The sequence below is a fragment of the Rhinatrema bivittatum genome, chromosome 7 (assembly GCF_901001135.1).
Source record: "Rhinatrema bivittatum chromosome 7, aRhiBiv1.1, whole genome shotgun sequence".
NCBI classification, from domain to species: domain Eukaryota; kingdom Metazoa; phylum Chordata; class Amphibia; order Gymnophiona; family Rhinatrematidae; genus Rhinatrema; species Rhinatrema bivittatum.
In genome coordinates this window covers 47,495,957-47,514,371 of record NC_042621.1, presented here as the reverse complement: position 1 = coordinate 47,514,371, position 18,415 = coordinate 47,495,957, and the positions used below count along the sequence as shown (strand labels likewise).

Sequence of the window (18,415 nt, the reverse complement as noted above, 5' to 3'; positions counted from 1 at the left end):
GGGGGACACAACCCACTGTCTGGACTGATCCATGGTACTACAGGAACGAAAATTAGCAGGTAAAGAATTTTCTTGTGGTTAGAGCAGTGGGCTATGAACCAGAAGACCAGGGTTCAAGTCCCGCTGTCGCTCCTTGTGACCTTGGGCAAGTCACTTCACCCTCCATTGCCTCAGGTACAAACTTAGATTGTAAGCCCTCTGGGGATAGGAAAATACCTACAGTACCTGAATGTAAACCAATGTGATATGTCAAATCGAATGTCGGTATATAAAAATAAATAAATAAAGGATTCCAGAAAGTTTGAGATAGGTACAGAGGACCCCTTGTGGTGGACTGGTGTTTGTGACACTGTTAGGAGTGAAACTGAAGATTAGATGCTCCTTATCTGCTCTCAGCTTCTATTTAAGTAATTAAAACTAACAAACAAATACTTGATACTTTTGGCTGCAAAGAGGAGGAGTGTGGGGGTTGCTTTACTCTGGGGAAGATTTCAGGAAACCTTCAGCCCCTAGGCAGAGTTTAACTGCTTAACTTCCTTCCCTTACCCTCCAAAAATTAAAATTGGCTGGCAGGTGGGGTAAACCTTTTCTTTTCCTGGCTCCCATTCAGATTGGCGTAGATTTATTTATTTATCTGATGTTTGGATTCCACTTTTCGACACTTCAGAGCATCTGTGGTGGTGGGGGATGGGAGAGTCCCATCTCACAAACACGCACTCTTGCACCCTCTCCCTGCTCTCAAGGGATGACCCCCAACGCAGTCCCTCACCTTCCCTCCCCACCAGGCCTGACCCCAGCATCTTCTGCTTTTTCTGCTTCCACCCCAGCTGATGCTAACTTCTTGTGGTTGGGGGGGGGGGATACTCCCCAGCCCCCAAAACTCTGGCCCATGTTCCAGCCACGGGAAGTTCAACCTTAACATCCAGAAAACATTTGGAAATGCTACAACTGAAATTGTAGAATGAAAGTAAACAAGTGGTGGAGACAGCCAGGTCTCCTCCTACCTTTGCAAAAAGCTGGGGGGTTTTGTTTCAGGGCTCAATGTAATAAAACGGGCATGAAAAATGTATTTCACATCTTATGCGCTCACTAAAAAAAAAAAAAGTGAACTCCTTATGCAGTAAACTAATAGCATGCAAAGGCATCGGGAGTTAAACTGAAATATGGAAATCTAAAAATGTAAACCATTCCTGGACTGGTCTGGCAAGCCATTAAGGAAAACACATTTTGTGCACATAAATGCCAGCACCATAAGCTCCAGCTTTCTGCACAATGAACTCAAATCAGGTTACCCTCTTATCATGTTTTGTGTGCATTGAACACGATTTATGTGCACTATTCCTTTTGACATGCACATTTTTAGATTTCTGTGCTTCAGTTTATATTTAATTTCTTTATTCAATTTTTTTAATAAACATACAGAAATAGTTTCCAGTATTACATATACACAATCAACATGCAATCCTTTCTATCCCTACTTCTTTCAAATCTTTTTAAGGCAGGTATATAAGTCTCTGAAAAGAAAATGGAACAGTTAACTATTTTAACTAACTAAGTAAACTAGCTAGTATGAGAGAAAGAAAAAAAGGAAGGTAACCCATATTTATTCTATTCCTGAGTAGGTTGAGTGTTGGTCCTCCCAGTTCCCTGGTTGTCTATCAGGAACCTTAATTGGGAAGGTTCAAAGAAAAGATATTTAACATTGTTCAAAAGAACCAAACACTTACATGGATATCTCAGAGACATCCTGGCTCCCAATTGTCTAACCTCTTGAGTCATCTCTAAAATTTTCGCCTACGAATTTGAGTAATCCTAGTTAGATCTGGGAAAACCCAAATCTTTTGCCCCAAAAACAGTTTATTTCTGTTCCGAAAAAACATATTCAAAACTAAATCTCTATCCGATGATATTACAAAGGTCACCAAAAGCGTACCTCTATATTCTATCTGTTCTTCCTCTGTGGTTTCAAGAAAATCAGTTAAATTATCTTCAACTACCACACTAGACTCCCTCACTATCCCTTGCTCTTTCAATGCTTTAGACACAAAATAAATTTTTGATATACCAGGTACACTCTCCTTTGAGATTTGAAGTATTTCAATTAAATATTTCCTAAACTGCTCTCGAGGAGATATGAGTTTTACTTTTGGAAAATTCAATATACGTAAATTATGATATCGAATATGATTTTCTAAATTTTCTATTTTCTTTGAACCAATATTATCATCTTGAAGTAATTTTGTTTGTATTTCTTGAATATGCGAAATCTTTTCTTCAATTCCATTTATCCTAGTTTCTTGTAACTTTAACTTAGGCTCTATTTCTTGAATTCTCTTCTGTGAATTATTTACAGATTCAGTTAATAACAAAATCATATTTTGAATTTTCAAAGAAGCTTCCCAAAGATTTCCAAGAGTAACTTCAGAGGGATTAACCAGTTTTTCTTTAGGAGAATCCCTCACTCCTCCTAACTGACAAATTTCTACAATCCTACTGGATTCATTTGTCAGCTCTTCTCCTCCTTCCAAGTTGACAATTGAGGCATTTATCCTTCCTATTATGCCTCTACCTTTAACATCCTCAGTTATTGACTCAGGTACAGCTTCTGCGACCGATTTAGTACCCAATACCTTTGGGTGTACTGACCAGTCCTGTAACTGGATATGGGTGTTAAGTGGAGGAGAAGGAGTCTCTGGGGCCCCAGGACTTAAAGATGTTAAAGTATCTAGGGAGGTCTGGGTGTGTTCCTCACCCAACCTCACAGCAGATATTCCTGGGGTCGATACATGAGTTGGGGCGAAAAAACCCTCAATGGTTGGTTGAGAAGGGATGGGCATGACAGCTGCAGAAGAAGCTGTCCGCACCCTTCCCTTCCGCTTCGTATGAGGCATACACTTAAAAAGTCAATAAACAGAGGAGGATTTAAGCTCTCCTTCCTTCAACTTCTAAGGAGACTTATAACACTGGGGGGAATCAGGAGAGGAGTAGGAATACAAACTTTAGGTAAAAAAATCTTACTTTGCAGTTATAAAATTGAAAGTTCCAAACTCCACTCTTCTTTTGTCCAGAATTTTCAGCCAAAGCCGCGCTCCCGGCTTAGGCGACGCGCCGGCGGCTCTCACGCGCCGCAGGAGGGTCCGGCTTTGAATCCTTCCGGTCCCTCCCTGATGACGTATGCGGCGCGACTTCACCACCTCCGGGGCCGGGGCAACGTCCTCACCCGCTGAAGGGAATCACTCCGGGGCTAGGTCAAAGTCCTCACCCACAAGGCAGGTACTGGAGGCAGGCAGCGTCCTTGACTTCTGGAGACCAGGTAACCAGATAGTCTCCTGTCCCCCCCTGTGCTTCAGTTTAACTCCCGATGCCTTTGCTTGCTATTAGCTTGCCAGCAGATGGAGGTAGAGAACACAAGTCTTTTCTGACCTCATGTTCCCCTCTATAGCTAAAGGCTGTAGTTCCCTGCCTCCAGCAGAGGAAGGAGAGCGGAGGGAATGGGAATTAGAGGAACAGGCCTGTGCACAAATTGTGTCCAACCCCATTGGTACCAGAGGGCTACCTACCAAAATGGCAAGGCAGATTGACCATCAAATGAGCTTCTATACATATTCCCTCCTTTTCCCATCATAGGGTGGATTCTCCAAAGGATCACAAACCATCTCAGGCAGTTCATTCTGATAACTCCAGACTGAGCTGGATGCCCCTGGAATGCAGATCTGATCAGGTTAAAGAAGGAGGAACCACTCTGACTCTATTTTATCTTATGGGCTGGCTATTGAAAGGAAGAGACTGATAAAGAATGGTTATTCATAAGTGCTAACTGGGATGATGCTGAAGGCAAGGAAGATATCCACTTCCCTGCATACATCAGAGTATGGAGGATCTTTGAGGCCTGGAGCTATAGCAAGGGTCTATCCCCCTTCAAAGCCCAACTGTCTTCAATCCTAGAATTTCTGCAGGTTGATTTGGAGAATGATTTTGCACTACACTAAGGTACAGGTGGCAGCCCTTTCATGCTACAGAGGGCAAGTTGGATGTGATCCCTTGGCCTCGCACCTGGATGTAGCATGTTTTTTTCAGGGGGAGGGTGAAACATGTGCGGCCTCCAATCTGCGAGGTGATCCCATCTTGGAATCTGAACTTAGTGCTGAGATCCCTAGCAATAGCCCTCTTTGAGACACGGAGGGAGGGGTCTGTTGAAAATGTTATCCCTAGTGGCCATCTTCAGCCAGAAGAATTTTGGAATCTCGGGCACTGTCATGTAGAGATCCTCATTTTGTGTTTCACCAAAGGAGTGTCAAGGGTGCCATCCGAATCAGGCGATATCACTGCTGGCATTCAGGAAACAGGAGTGTACAGGCTCAAGGGAGACCTTATGCTTGCTGGAAATGTTTAGGGCATTGCTTACATACCTGAAAGTCACGAATGCCTTCCATAAGTCAGATTTTATTTGTACAGTTTTTATATACAGTTATACAGAAACAAGTTTCTATCATTATGGTTTACATTCCAATTAAAATAAAATATGAATAATTAGAATACATAATTAGAATAAAAATTACAAAAACAGGATTAATAAAATAAATAAGACTAAAAGATAACTACATTCATTACTAAAAAGTAAAAGCTAGAAAAAGTAAAAAATTAGTCTTTTCATTCAGGGTCAGCTTTGAATGCATTTAGCTCTTTTCTGAACTTTCTCAAATCAGGTTGTAATCTCAGGTTCTGTGGTAGTGTTCCAAAGTTTCAGACCTGCTCGGTCTCTCACCTCACCTCACTTAAGTGGGCAGATTTCACTGTGGGAACTGTAAGGAGAACCTTATTTGCAGACCTTAATTCGCGTTGAGGGACATGAAGTCTGATTGACATGTTCAACCAGTCAGTCTTTTCTCCATATAAAATTTTATGTATGGTACATAACATTTGTTTTATTCTAAAAATTACCGTCAGCCAATGAAGGCTTTGCAAGACTGGGGTTATGTGGTCTCTTTTTTTAGTGTTTGTTAAAAGCCGGGCGGCAGAATTCTAGAGAACCTGTAAGGGGTCAGTGGTAGATTTTGGCAGACCTAACAAGGTAGAATTACAATAATCAATTTCATTGAATAGCATGGCCTAGAGCACATGTCTAAAATTATTCCAAGAGATGAGTGGTTTTAATAGTCTCAGCATCCACAGTTTAGCAAAACCTTCATAGACATTTTTTGCTATATGAGCTTTCATATTCAATTCAAAATCCATAATGAGTCCTAAGTTCCTTGCTGTATCATTTAATTTAAAACTTGTGTTGTTATTTAAAATAACTACTTTCTGTTCTAAATTAACATTTTTCCTATCTAAAACCATAAACACAGATTTGTCCATATTTAAAATCAGACTGTTTGTCCTCTCTGGAGGATGGTGAATGGGGAAGGCAGCCTCAAAAGCATCCATTGCAAGGAGGATTAGGAGGCAATTGCCTCAGTTTATATCGGAAGAGTAGAAGGGTCCTGGAGAGGCTGAGAGCGCAGTCCACGAGGCCGCCTCATGGTTGGAGCAAAGACATCTTGCTACAAGAAATATGCAAGGCAAGCACATGGGCTTCTTTACATTCATTTGTCAAGCATTATAAGTTAGGCATTCAAGCCAAGGGGGGGACTTGGTATTTGATATGTGAGCCCTGGAATCCGCCTGGGTTAGGTGCTGCTCAAGCAAGTCCCTTTCATCTGGACGTAGTCTGGCAGGACGATAAGGACATGAAACCTGTTAATTTCCGTTCCTTGAGTCCTGACAGACCAGTCCAGAACCTAATCAGGAGCCCATAGCATCTTTTTCTTTTTCTATTTGTTTCTTGTTCAGAAAGAATTAGGAAGCCCCCCCTAGTATCGACATGGGGGGAGAAAAAGATGTCTCCAGAGAAGGAAGAACTGGAGAACCTGTTTGTGGTACTCAGATGAGTATATATTTTTGTTTAACATTTGGAGTAAAGGGGGGATGAAAAATATTTGTAGATTAGACAAATGTTTGGGCAAGAAGTTGCTGACAGCCTTTCTTGCTGCATCCAACTTTATAGGGGACCATGACATCAGAAAAGGCTTGTGGTCTCTGCCTTCATCTGCTGGCAAGCAAGAATAACCCATTCATTTGGACTGGTCTCTCAGCACTCAAGGAGAGAACATTAACAGGCATGCTTAAATTTCACCTTATGGGGGTTTTCAGCGCACAAGCACAAACTTTATGCTCTTAACGCATGCTTTTATGCACACAACATTTAGGAGCATAACTTGTGCTTATGTTTTTTTGTGCACATGCATCCTGGTTTAGTCCATGGACTAACGCTAGTCCCAGAAATTTTACTCCAGCTCTGACCAAGAGTTAAATTTCCAGTATTAAGAAAGCAGGAGTTAAGCCTCTACCCTGGGGAGTAGAGCTAATGCCTTGATTAACAAATAGGGATGGGCATTCGGGAGAAACGAAATAGAAAATGAGACAAAATTTCCTATTTTGTTTCTGTTTGTTTTCAAAACAGAATAATTTAAATTCTGAGGAAATTTTGTCAGAATTTTGTTCAGTTTTGACCCCCAAAAATTGGATTTACCTGATCTGACATCCTGGCCCAGGCCTCGGAAGTCTTGGTCAGCCATCTTCTGTCTTCTTTTCTTCTTGAAATGATGCCATCCACTGCAAACACACTGTCCGGGTTGGGCCTGGGTTTGGGCCAAGACTCAGGCCCAAACCCAGGCCTGACTCAGGCTATTGAAAGGAAGAGACTGATAAAGAATGGTTCAGAAGTGCTAATTGGGATGATGCTGAAGGCAAGGAAGATATCCACTTCCTTGCATACATCAGAGTATGGAGGATCTTTGAGGCCTGGAGCTATAGCAAGGGTCTATCCCCGTTCAAAGCCCAACTGTCTTCAATCCTAGAATTTCTGCAGGTTGATTTGGAGAAGGATTTTGCCTTGGACCTTGGCGTCGGGACATGGTCTCTGGGTTGGGCCCTGGCACCAGGCCTGCGTCTGGGCCAAGGCCTAGGCATCAGGACCCGGTCTTTGGTTTGGGTCCTGATGTCGGGTCTAGGTGTGGGCCAAAGTGCAGGCATCATAACCCGGTCTTTGGGCCCAGGTCCTGGCCTAGGCGTTGGGATCCGGCCTAGGCTGAGGTTGCGGTGACCTACCACAGTCTAGGCTTACGCAAGGCCAATATATCAGATCCCCCCCCCCCCCCCCCCCCCCCCGACTGGGTAAGTGGGGCTGGGGAGGAATCTGGTCTCATCATTTTTTTCAGGTGGGATCCATATGTATTGGGGAGGCCCCATTTCTTTTTTTTTTTTGTTGTGTTTAAAAAAACCCAAAATATTAAATGAAACTAAATTTATGGGGAACCCCCCCCCAAATATGAAACAAAAAGCAAAACAGAATTTCTACCCTATTAAGAAGGTATTTGCATGGCGGAGCACTAATCTGCGTGCACAGGTTTTGTGCACCAAACTCCTTGCTACTTCAGAAGTTCTATACACAAAAATGTAGGCAGAACCACTCTGATGTACGCAAGGCCGAATGTCTCTTGTTACATCAGTATACATACACTCCAGAGGAACTCAGCAAATTATAATGCTGCAAAACATTTTTTATTTTATATGTACAATTCTACACTTTAATTAAGCTCAACTAATCTAATACATAAGACCATCTATGTGTATGGTGATTACCCTTATAATAAAACTATATATTCCATGCATTACCCTCCATTCATACTCTACTCATCCATACCCCCCTATCACTCATCATCCCTAAAAATAACCAACATGATAAGAAAATTATTACTTACCTGCTAATTTTCGTTCCTGTAGTACCATGGATCAGTCCAGACAGTGGGTTATGTCCCCAATCCAGCACATGGAGTCAGCACAAGCTTTGAGGGGGCGTATCCATATATACTACTACCCCCTCTGCAGGAGTTCAGTATCGAGTATATCAAAGCCCGAGTAGAAACCCCCGAAGGATCAAGTTTGTGGAAACAGATAATGAAAACAATTGTAACCGCAACAAGTAAACCGCAAACATCCTACCAACTTGTAGGGAGCTGTGAAAAACAGTGAAAAGAAACGACTGTGAAGACACAGAACACCGCGAGCAAGAAGTAACGCAGAGCAGAGCAGGATCAAGAACCCAAACGCGGTGGGCGTCTGGACTGATCCATGGTACTACAGGAACGAAAATTAGCAGGTAAGTAATAATTTTCTTTTCCCTGTACGTACCTGGATCAGTCCAGACAGTGGGATGTACCCAAGCTTCCCTAAATCGGGTGGGGTCCTGCGAGGCCTGCTCGGAGAACCTGCTCGCCAAAGTGTCCAGAGATCGAAGAGGCGAGGTGCAGACGATAGTGCCTCGAGAACGTGTGTAACGACTTCCAGGTGGCTGATCTACAAATTTCTTGCGAGGATACCGAGCGAGACTCCGCCCAGGAAGCCGCCTGAGAACATGTAGAATGCGCTACGATTCCGGGTGGGGAAGTCCGACCCGCCCCAATGTAGGAAGCAGCAATGCCGGCCTTCAGCCATCTGGCAATGGTAGTCTTCGAAGCCTGAGACCCCTTCTTAGGGCCGGACCAGAGTACGAAGAGGCGGTCAGAGGTCCTGAACTCGTTTGTAGCCTCTAGATAGAGACGCAAAGTGCGCTTTACATCCAGGAGACGGAGAGACTTCGGCTCTGAGGAAGAGAAGGATGGCAACTCCACCGTCTGGTTCACATGGAATGCCGAAACCACCTTCGGAAGAAAGGAAGGAACGGTGCGAAGCGAAACTCCAGAGTCGGAGAAACGGAGATAGGGCTCTCTACACGACAGAGCCTGCAGCTCCGAGATGCGTCGAGCGGAACAGATGGCCACAAGAAACACAGTCTTGAGAGTGAGATCCTTTAACGTTGCGCTGCGCAGTGGCTCGAATGGTGGTCCCGACAGGGAGCGAAGCACAAGGTTAAGACTCCAGGAAGGACAAGGGTCCCGTAACGGAGGACGCATATGCTTGACACCCTTGAGAAAACGAGCAATGTCAGAATGCTGTAGAAGAGAGCCCCCATCGCGCAATAGCGAACCAAGTGCGGCCACCTGAACCCGTAGTGAATTATAGGCGAGCCCTTTTTCCACCCCCGCCTGTAGAAACTGAAGGATCTGAGCTACAGAAGCCTTAGCGGGTCTCGTGGCCTGGCTGGTACACCACAGCTCGAACACTTTCCAGACGCGAACATAGGCCGCCGACGTCGATGTCTTTCGTGCCCGCAATAGTGTGGATACTACCGCCTCTGGGTAGCCCCGACGCCGGAGGCGGCGCCTCTCAAAAGCCAGGCCGCAAGACAGAAGAGTTCTGCCTGCTCGAAAAATACCGGGCCCTGATGTAGGAGCTGGGGGAGGTGCCCCAGCCTGATTGGCCCGTCGATCACCAGCTGTAGCAGGTCCGCAAACCAGGGTCGTCTGGGCCATTCTGGGGCGACGAAAACCACGGTCCCCTGATGGCTTTCTATTCTGCGGAGCATCCTGCCCACCAGGGGCCACGGAGGAAAAGCGTAGAGCAGAAGATGTGGCGGCCACGGGAGGACCAGGGCATCCACTCCCTCCGCGCCGCGCTCTCTCCGGCAACTGAAGAAGCGTGGAGCCTTGGCGTTGAGAGCGGACGCCATCAGATCTAAGTGGGGGGCCCCCCACCGATGGACGAGAAGTTGCATCGCTTTGTCGGAGAGAGACCACTCTCCTGGGTCCAGCAGTTGACGACTGAGGAAGTCCGCCTGGACGTTGTCCACCCCGGCGATGTGCGAGGCCGCTAGCCGGACGAGATGACGCTCCGCCCATTGCATCAGCAGCGCCGCCTCGAGTGCGACCTGCGGGCTGCGCGTGCCTCCTTGTCGGTTGATGTAGGCCACGGTGGTAGCGTTGTCCGATAGGATTCTGACCTCCCGGTTCCGAAGAAGCGGGAGGAAATGTCGCAGAGCTAGCCGGACCGCTCTGGTTTCCAGACGGTTGATTGACCACTTCGCCTCCACCGTGGACCATGTCCCCTGCGTGGCGCTTCGATCGCAGACTGCACCCCAGCCTGCTAGACTGGCGTCGGTGGTCACCACCACCCAATTTGGCAGATCGAGGGACACGCCACGGGCCAGGTTCGACGGATCCAACCACCAGCCCAGACTGTCTCTGGCATTCCGCGGGAGCGGGAGAATCATCTGGTAGTCCTGCGATACTGGTTTCCAGCGGGAGAGGAGCTCCCACTGTAAGGTCCTGAGGTGCGCGAAAGCCCAAGGTACAAGGTCGATGGTGGACCCCATCACTCCCAGGAGTTGCAGGTAGTCCCAGGAGGTGGGCTCTAGTAACGCAGAGAACCGTCGTGTGTGATCTCGCAAGGATTGAGCCTTGTCCTGACGCAGAAAAACTTTGCCCAGCCGGGTGTCGAAGGTCGCCCCCAAAAAATCCAAGCGTTGCGAGGGCATGAGGGAGCTCTTGGAGAAGTTCACTACCCATCCCAGGGAATGTAGAAACCGTACTACTCGAGTCACAGCTGAGCGTCCCTGATCGAATGACTTCGCCCGGATGAGCCAGTCGTCCAGATAAGGATGAACCAGGTTACCCTCCTTCCGGAGAGCTGCAGCCACGACTACCATAATCTTGGTGAAGGTGTGCGGCGCCGTCGCCAATCCGAACGGGAGAGCCGTGAACTGAAAATGCTGATCCAGAATTTTGAAACGAAGGAAACGGTGGTGGTCCGGGCGGATGGGGATGTGCAGGTAGGCCTCCGTTAAGTCCAGGGAGGCGAGGAACCCCCCCCGATGCACCGCCGCAATCACTGACCGGAGCGTTTCCATACGGAACCGAACGACTCGAAGGGATTTGTTGACTTCCTTGAGATCTAGGATAGGCCGGAAGGCACCGTCCTTCTTTGGCACGACGAAATAGATGGAATAGTGGCCCGAGCCCACCTCTCCGAAGGGCACGGGCGCAATAGCGCCTATCTCCCGGAGTCTGTCCAGAGTCAGCTGCACCGCTCTTCTCTTGAGGTCCGAGCCACGGGGAGAAAAGATGAACCTTCCCTGCGGGGGGCGGACAAATTCCAATGCGTAGCCGTGTTTTATGGTATCCAGGACCCACTGGTCCGAGGTGATCCGCGCCCACTCCGCGTAGAAATACGTTAGCCGGCCCCCAATCCTGGGGACCGGGGAGTGGGCGAGATTGGCATCATTGTGAAGACTTGGTAGAGGGGTTCCCGGGTCCGGGAGTAGTGCGTGCGGGCCGACGCCCGCGAAAGGAGCGCGATCAGGGCTGAGACCTGGTGGCGGATGGCCGGGAACCCGCCTGTCTGTATCCCCTGTAGCGCCGCTGTGCTCTGGCTCTGGTCCGAGAAGAAGAAAACGCTCTGGATGGTCGAAACCTATCCTCCAGCAGCCGATGAACAGCGTTCTCCCCCAGGGACTTGATGATCTGATCCAAATCCTCCCCGAAGAGGAACTTGCCCCTGAAGGGAAGAGAGCCCAGACTCGACTTAGAGGACGTATCAGCCGCCCAGTTGCGTAGCCACAGTAGTCGTCGTGCCGCCACTACCGATACCATGGATCTTGCGAGGACCCGAAAAAGGTCGTACGAGGCGTCCGCCCCATACGCCACTGCGGCTTCCAGCCGATCCGCCTGGGCAGCCTCATCGGCCGGCAGGTTCTGAGATGTGAGGAGGTGTTGCACCCAACGGAGACTAGCCCGCTGGGCAAGCGAACTGCACATCACCGCCCGCATACCCAGCGCGGAGACCTCGAAGACCTGCTTAAGGTAAACTTCCAACTTACGATCCTGTGTGTCCCGCAATGCCGCACCTCCCGTTACTGGGATAGTCGTCCTCTTCGTGACCGCCAACACTGCGGAGTCCACCTTTGGGACCTTGATGAGGTCCAGAAAATCTTCAGGGAGCGGGTACAGCTTTTCCATGGCCCGGCTGCCCTTCAGGGAGGCCTCCGGGGTGTCCCATTCCCTGGTGAGAAGTTGTAAGAACGAGTCATGAATGGGAAAAGCCCGAGCCCTCGGCCGGAGCACCACCAGGACTGGATCTCCCTTCTTTGAAGAAGTGACGACAGTGGGAGCTACTGGGGCAGGCGGGTCCGGTGGCGGGTCCAGATCCAATTCCTGAATGATCTGCGGGATGAGGTCGTCCAGCTCTTCCCTCTGGAAGAGGCGTAGGATATGTGGATCATCCCCTTCTTGCGTGCCGTCCCCTTGACCCCCGTCCGGGAGGTCAGGTCCCTGTCCCGCTGGGTCTGGCACCGCCTCCACTGCCGCGGGCGCAGATCGGACCCGGGTAGGAGGGCGGGAGGCCCCCGCTCCCGGAGGGTCGGGGGGGCCGGCGCCGAGGGTGACATCCGTGGGATCTTAGGTGGGGGGGGGGGTCCCACAGGCGTTTCCAGCCCCTGCAGATAAGCTGTATGCATGAGCAGGATAAACTCCGGAGAGAACCCCGGCCTGCTCGGGTGCGCTTCGAGGGGCGGCGTGGTTCCTGCACCCTGGCTCTGGGTGCTTGGTTCCTGCACCAAAATCAGGGGAGCACCCCCGCTTGTAGAATCTTCTAGAGAGCCGTTATCCCTCATGGCCTGCACCTCAGGGCGCTCAGAATGTAAAATGGCCGCCCGGGCAAAAAAGAGAAATCAGTAAGGGACTGTGAGGTACCTTCCCCCCCGGGAAGGCATAGTGCACAGATGCCCTCCCGGGAAATCCGGGACCCCGGGTCGCCGCAGGCCGCACAGCGTGACGGCCGCGGCATCGGGATCCCCGGAGGAGAGAGGAAAAACGGCGCCAAAAATGAGAAAAAGCCTCGGGGGGCCACGCGCACAAAGCGCCGCTGCGGGGGGGCCCGGGCGGCCCGCACTGCCCGCTGTCCGAAAATAGAGGAAGGTGCCGCGGGGGGGCCTTCCTGGCCACACAACCCGCCCCAGACGTCTTTCCCTAAGCGCCGCAGCAGCCCACGAGGAGCTGCAAAATGGCCGCGGGTGAGGGAGTGTAAAACGAAGAGGCCGGCTCCACCGGCTTTCGCGGGCACCGGGGGCTGTGCTGTGAAGGAAAAACTACAAAGGAATAAAACCAACTTACCCCTGGCTGCAAAGAGAAATAAACAGCACGGCCGCAGAGAAGAGACAAGGAAGATAAGTCACTCCCCAAAAGGTGAAAGGACCCTGCTTTACTTTCTTTTTTTTTTTTTTTTTTAAACTTGATACAAGACTTGATACAAACTTGATCCATGAGAAAAAGGCAGCAAAATAATCAAGCAAAAGAAGTGAGAAAGAAGGAAAATGGAGGAGAAGCCTGATTCCCCTACTCGCATCTGCTGGAGTCAGAAGATACTGAACTCCTGCAGAGGGGGTAGTAGTATATATGGATACGCCCCCTCAAAGCTTGTGCTGACTCCATCTGCTGGATTGGGGACATAACCCACTGTCTGGACTGATCCAGGTACGTACAGGGAACGTATATTTCACACAATTATGCACAAGTTAACATCTCATAATGTGTAGTCACCCTACCTCCACATATTTTAAATGATATGTAGTGATTTTCACGGTGATGTTGGATAGGGTATAGAATCTATGGAGAGGAGAGTGAGTGTAGCAAATATCATTATGACATTGGTTGGGATATAGAATCCAATGAGTTAATAGAGAGAAATTGTGTGTTTGTTGTAGGTATATAAGGTTCCAACAGTCTGAGGAATAACATTTATACCGTAAATTTCATCGATTGAAGATGACATTTAAAATATGAGCACGTCATTGAACAAATATAGTTGAAATACTGTGGAGGCGCCAGACTGCGGTAAAAAATTTTTGCTTATACAACTGATACTATTGAATTTTATGGTGGGGTTTGTGGTGGTTAGGTAGAGTGAATACATAATTTGAGAATTGATTTTTATATGATTTATAGAACCCAGTACTATGTGTGGTGATGCTGCAAGTACTAAAGCAATGTAAAGAAGATTTATCCTGATTATGAAGATGTAAATAAAAGAAGATAATCAGCATTTTACTGGAAGATAGTCATATTAAGGACACCGACATGATAGTATAGTTGCGCCATTGTGAATTGTTAGTCCCTGAAGAAGCCCACATGGACGGGTGAAACGAGATCTTCGTTGGAGTTATCAAACTTACATGTTGAAGCAACTGATTTGTTTTTTGTTCACCGTTATCAATTGTAAAGTATGTGGAGGTAGGGTGACTACACATTATGAGATGTTAACTTGTGCATAATTGTGTGAAATATACGATCATGTTGGTTATTTTTAGGGATGATGAGTGATATGGGGGGTATGGATGAGTATGAATGGAGGGTAATGCATGGAATATATAGTTTTATTATAAGGGTAATCACCATACACATAGATGGTCTTATGTATTAGATTAGTTGAGCTTAATTAAAGTGTAGAATTGTACATATAAAATAAAAAATGTTTTGCAGCATTATAATTTGCTGAGTTCCTCTGGAGTGTATGTATAGTGAACATTTAATAACAGAGGTAGTGCACGGACATTATTTATCTTGTTTCATCAGGTCATCTGGCTCAAGCTGCTGAATCTAGCGTGCAGCTAAGCTAGAGGTTACCTGCCTGTTAAGGTAAATAGTGTTCCTTGGGTCATTCGGAGTCTGGTGGGCCTCGTGAGTGCTGTATGGAGCAATGTTCCTGGAGCTAGCACCAGTGCTGTGTGCGAGTACAAGGAGACATCAGGAGGTTTGGTATCTGGCTAAGGCTGCAAGAGGTCAGGGTATCCATCTCATATCTGAAGGACTGCAGCAGCTGTGCTGGCGACATTTACAGCATAGTGACCTCCTGAAGCAGGCAAGGGGACCCGAGAGAGACACTGAAGCTCTTCAGTTTGTGGCTCTCTTTGGAGCATATTTTGCATTGCTTATTCAGGGAAGGGGAAGCCTAGAGCTGGAGCACTGGACCACAGACTGGGAATGTGTTTTCCCAGTAGCTGGTTCTAGGATCAGAAGGGCCCAGGTGACATACAGGGAGTAGCTTGAGTTGTCCAAACGTGAGGCAACCTTTTCAAAATAACTTATTTCAGGGTTTCCAGAGGCTTTAAAGGACTAAACTCCTCCCCAGCACAGAGAGTGTACAGCTTAAAGATAAAAGAATCCTATTCAGTGAAGATTTGTTTTCCATGGGCACAGAATGGGAGCAGGTTCTGTTTGAGTAATGCCAAACTCTGCTCCTACTAAGCCTGATCTGCCCTGAGGGCTGGTGAAGCCTTGATCCTGCTCCCTCCCGAGATTTTGGGCTTTTATAGCAGGACATGTTAAGACTTCCTCCTCCTTCTCTGTCCATGCTTCAACCTTTCCTCTTCTTTCCTCCAGATGTACCCCCAGATTCCTCCTGCTCCGAACAGGGACACCACTGCGCAGAACGCGTGATGGATCTGGGACTGGCAGAGGATCACTTCTCCCGGCCTGAGGTGCATGTGAATTAAAGACCTTTCTTCTGCTTTGTGGGGGAAGGGATGGTATTGGGGTGGTCCCTCCTCCGTGTCCTGGGGGGTCACATGGGGTCTCGGGCAGATGGAAATGTGCGGTAGGGAGGAAGAGTCTGGTTCGCTTTCCCCACTGTCTGCGCTGTATTCATGCTTAAGTATATTGGTGTGATGTCTGCTCCTCTGTTGTCCGTGCTGTACTTATGCTTTATATATATTTGTGTGACAGCTGCATGGGGCTCTGATGACAGTGTGCTCTTCAGCTGTCCGTGCTGCATTCCTGTGTTCCTGATCTCCCAGACCAGTCCAGACAATTGGGCTTTTCTCCCCTACCAGCAGATGGAGATAGAGAAGAAACGTTTACTGTGCTGTTGTGTACATGGGGTTCTGAAAGGAGTCAGTGCAGCGCATCTCGGAAAGAAGTGAAAATGAGTATTCGGTTATAAATTAGTAAGAGCTGGAGCTTTACACACCTGGCTTGCCTCTTTTTTTTGGAAGGGTCTGTTCCTGGCCTCGGACGTCCAACAGCTGCAGCAGGCGATTGAGGAATGTAAGCAGGCGATCCTGGAATTACCTGAGCACTCGGAGCGGCAGAAGGATGCTGTGGCGAGACTCATTCATCTGCGGCTTAAACTGCAGGAGCTGAAGGTGCGCCTGCCCAAAGCTCTTGGCTTCCACCAGTGTCCTCATGAGCTCTTGGCGCCTGTTCCACTTCTTCCCACCCACTACGGGAGCCGAGAGTGCCTTCCCCCAATCCCCTCCCCAGAGCTGCCTGCCTTCCCCCAATCCCCTCCCCAGAGCTCCTGGGGAGGGGATTGGGGGAAGGCACCCTCGGCTCCCGTAGTGGGTGGGAAGAAGTGGAACAGGCGCCAAGAGCTCATGAGGGGCATGGAACAGGCCCAGCAGGGGCCTGTTCCACGCCCCTGCCGGGAGCCCTTTGTGCTTGTTCTGTTCCTCAGCCCTGGAACTCTGTCTCAGCTTCTCCCTATCCCTGCCCAGGAGCTCTCTGTGCCCCTTCCTCCTCCCCTTGGTGTATCCCCCCACCCCCTACTTGGGAGCTTTCCATATCTGTTCTGAGTTCTCCTCCCCTTTCCTGTAGCTTTTTGCCACTTCCCTTCCAGAGTTTTGGAAGAAATCCTTTGCTCTCTCCTTGCCTGACGGGCCCTGTCTAGGGAGCAGGAGTTACTCCAGCTGTAAGCCCCTCCTGTGCTGTAGGATAAACCTCAGGCAGGCCAGGTCCTTGCTCTGGGCTGAGGGAAGCCTGGAAGTTTCTGTGGTCTGTGAATGCTTTCTAATTATACAAACTCGCTTGTGAGGGTGCTTTCTTCTCCTCCCCATCTGTTGCTGTCCACGCTTACTTTTGTCTCTCTGAAGGACCCTAATGAGGATGAACCCAACATCCGGATCCTTCTGGAACACCGATTCTACAAGGAGAAGAACAAAAGTGTTAAACAAACCTGCGACAAGTGCAGTGCTATCATCTGGGGTCTGATCCAAACCTGGTACACATGCACAGGTGAGGAAAGGCCCAGCACACCCCCCCCCCCCCCCCCCCCCGGCCCTCTGCTCTGCCTGGGCATGATAGGGAAGAGGAGACGTTTTGGGGAAGGCCTCCGGCAGATAACTTAGTACAGAAATGTGGTGGAGTTACAGTGACACAATGGGTGGTAGCTCCTTAACTGTGCCTTTTCCTGACATTCCTGGTGCATTTTTCTACTAATGCAGCTGCACCCTGCACGCACTCTCATTACCTGCACTGCCCCCAGACTTCCCTTTCTCTCCACCCTGCTCCCTGCCCAAAGGATCCGAGGTTAACGCAGCACCATCCTTTGCAAACTGATTTGGACATGGCACACCTGTGCAGGTGAGGCGGTGCAGCTCTCGGAGCCAGAGTCAGGAGATGTCCCCTAAGCCCGTGTCACCATGTGACAAGACGCCGCTTGTAAAATGTTCTGCTAAGTTGATCATGGAGAGAAACCATTGGATGTGAGAGAAGGGAAAAGTAAATACCCCCTAAGGGAATGTAGCTTCTATTCCCCTTTGCTGCCTTGTGGCTGACCACAGAGAAGAGGGGGGCTACCATTCTGACTGTAACAGGCTTTTTATGCTCTTGGTTGAATGTTCCCCCACAGGGTGTTATTATCGCTGCCACAGCAAATGTTTAAACCTGATCACCAAATCCTGTGTGAGGTCAAAGGTCAGCCACCAGGCAGAGTATGAGCTGAATATCTGTCCCGAGACGGGACTGGACAGCCAGGACTACCGCTGCACTGAGTGTCGCGCGTCCGTTTCCCTACGTAAGTCTGTAACTGCCTCTGCCCCAGTGCCAGGCCGTGACGCCAAGGCATTTCATCTCTCAGCTGTCCCTTTTTCCCTAAAATGTTGCAGGAGCAGTTCCAAGTGAGGCTCGTCAGTGTGATTACACCGGGCAGTATTACTGCAGCAGCTGTCATTGGAACGACCTTGCTGTTATCCCAGCCCGCGTCATCCATAATTGGGACTTTGAGCCACGCAAGGTAAGAAGGACAGGTCCCAACGTCTCGGGAGAACTGAGCAGGCTTTGAGTCATCTAAGAAAGATGGGGGGGGGCAGACCTCTGAGTCTCACAGCTTTCCTATGTTCATATTCTGATCATAAGCTCCTCTGAACAGGGACGTTCTGGTCTCTGAGTTATCTTATGTGGTTATGTGTAAAGGAAAAATATTTGCAGAATTTAGAGTAGTGGGATTTAAGCATTCGACCGCAGCCTTTGTGCTTCGTGTTGCTGGATTAAGATTTGGAGCTTCAGATTGGCTAAGAAGATTTCCTGGTCATACACCGATAGGAGGTACCGGTGTATTGCCACAGAAAGGAACAAATATTTCAGACTGACATTATGAGAGCACTTTCACCACTGGGAGTGTGAAGGTGCAGAGCACTCCTCTTCCAGTAGTGGGAAGGGTACTTTAAGCA

The 18,415-nt window shown here is 48.7% G+C and overlaps 1 protein-coding gene across 10 annotated transcripts in view; it reads left to right on the top strand.

Annotated features, from left to right (window-relative positions):
• DEF8 (differentially expressed in FDCP 8 homolog) overlaps positions 1–18,415 on the top strand; it is a 70,914-nt gene that overhangs the window by 16,387 nt on the left and 36,112 nt on the right. For 6 of the 10 annotated variants that reach the window (XM_029608337.1, XM_029608336.1, XM_029608343.1 and 3 more), the window contains 5 exons: positions 15,351–15,448; positions 15,962–16,111; positions 16,838–16,979; positions 17,596–17,760; positions 17,852–17,979. In XM_029608337.1, coding sequence (XP_029464197.1) covers positions 15,351–15,448; positions 15,962–16,111; positions 16,838–16,979; positions 17,596–17,760; positions 17,852–17,979 — 683 coding nt within the window. Of the gene's footprint in view, positions 1–5,832; positions 5,919–5,940; positions 6,159–13,498; positions 14,202–15,350; positions 15,449–15,961; positions 16,112–16,837; positions 16,980–17,595; positions 17,761–17,851; positions 17,980–18,415 lie in introns of those variants that run through there. The other 4 variants (XM_029608341.1, XM_029608342.1, XM_029608338.1 and 1 more) reach the window with 4 other exon arrangements.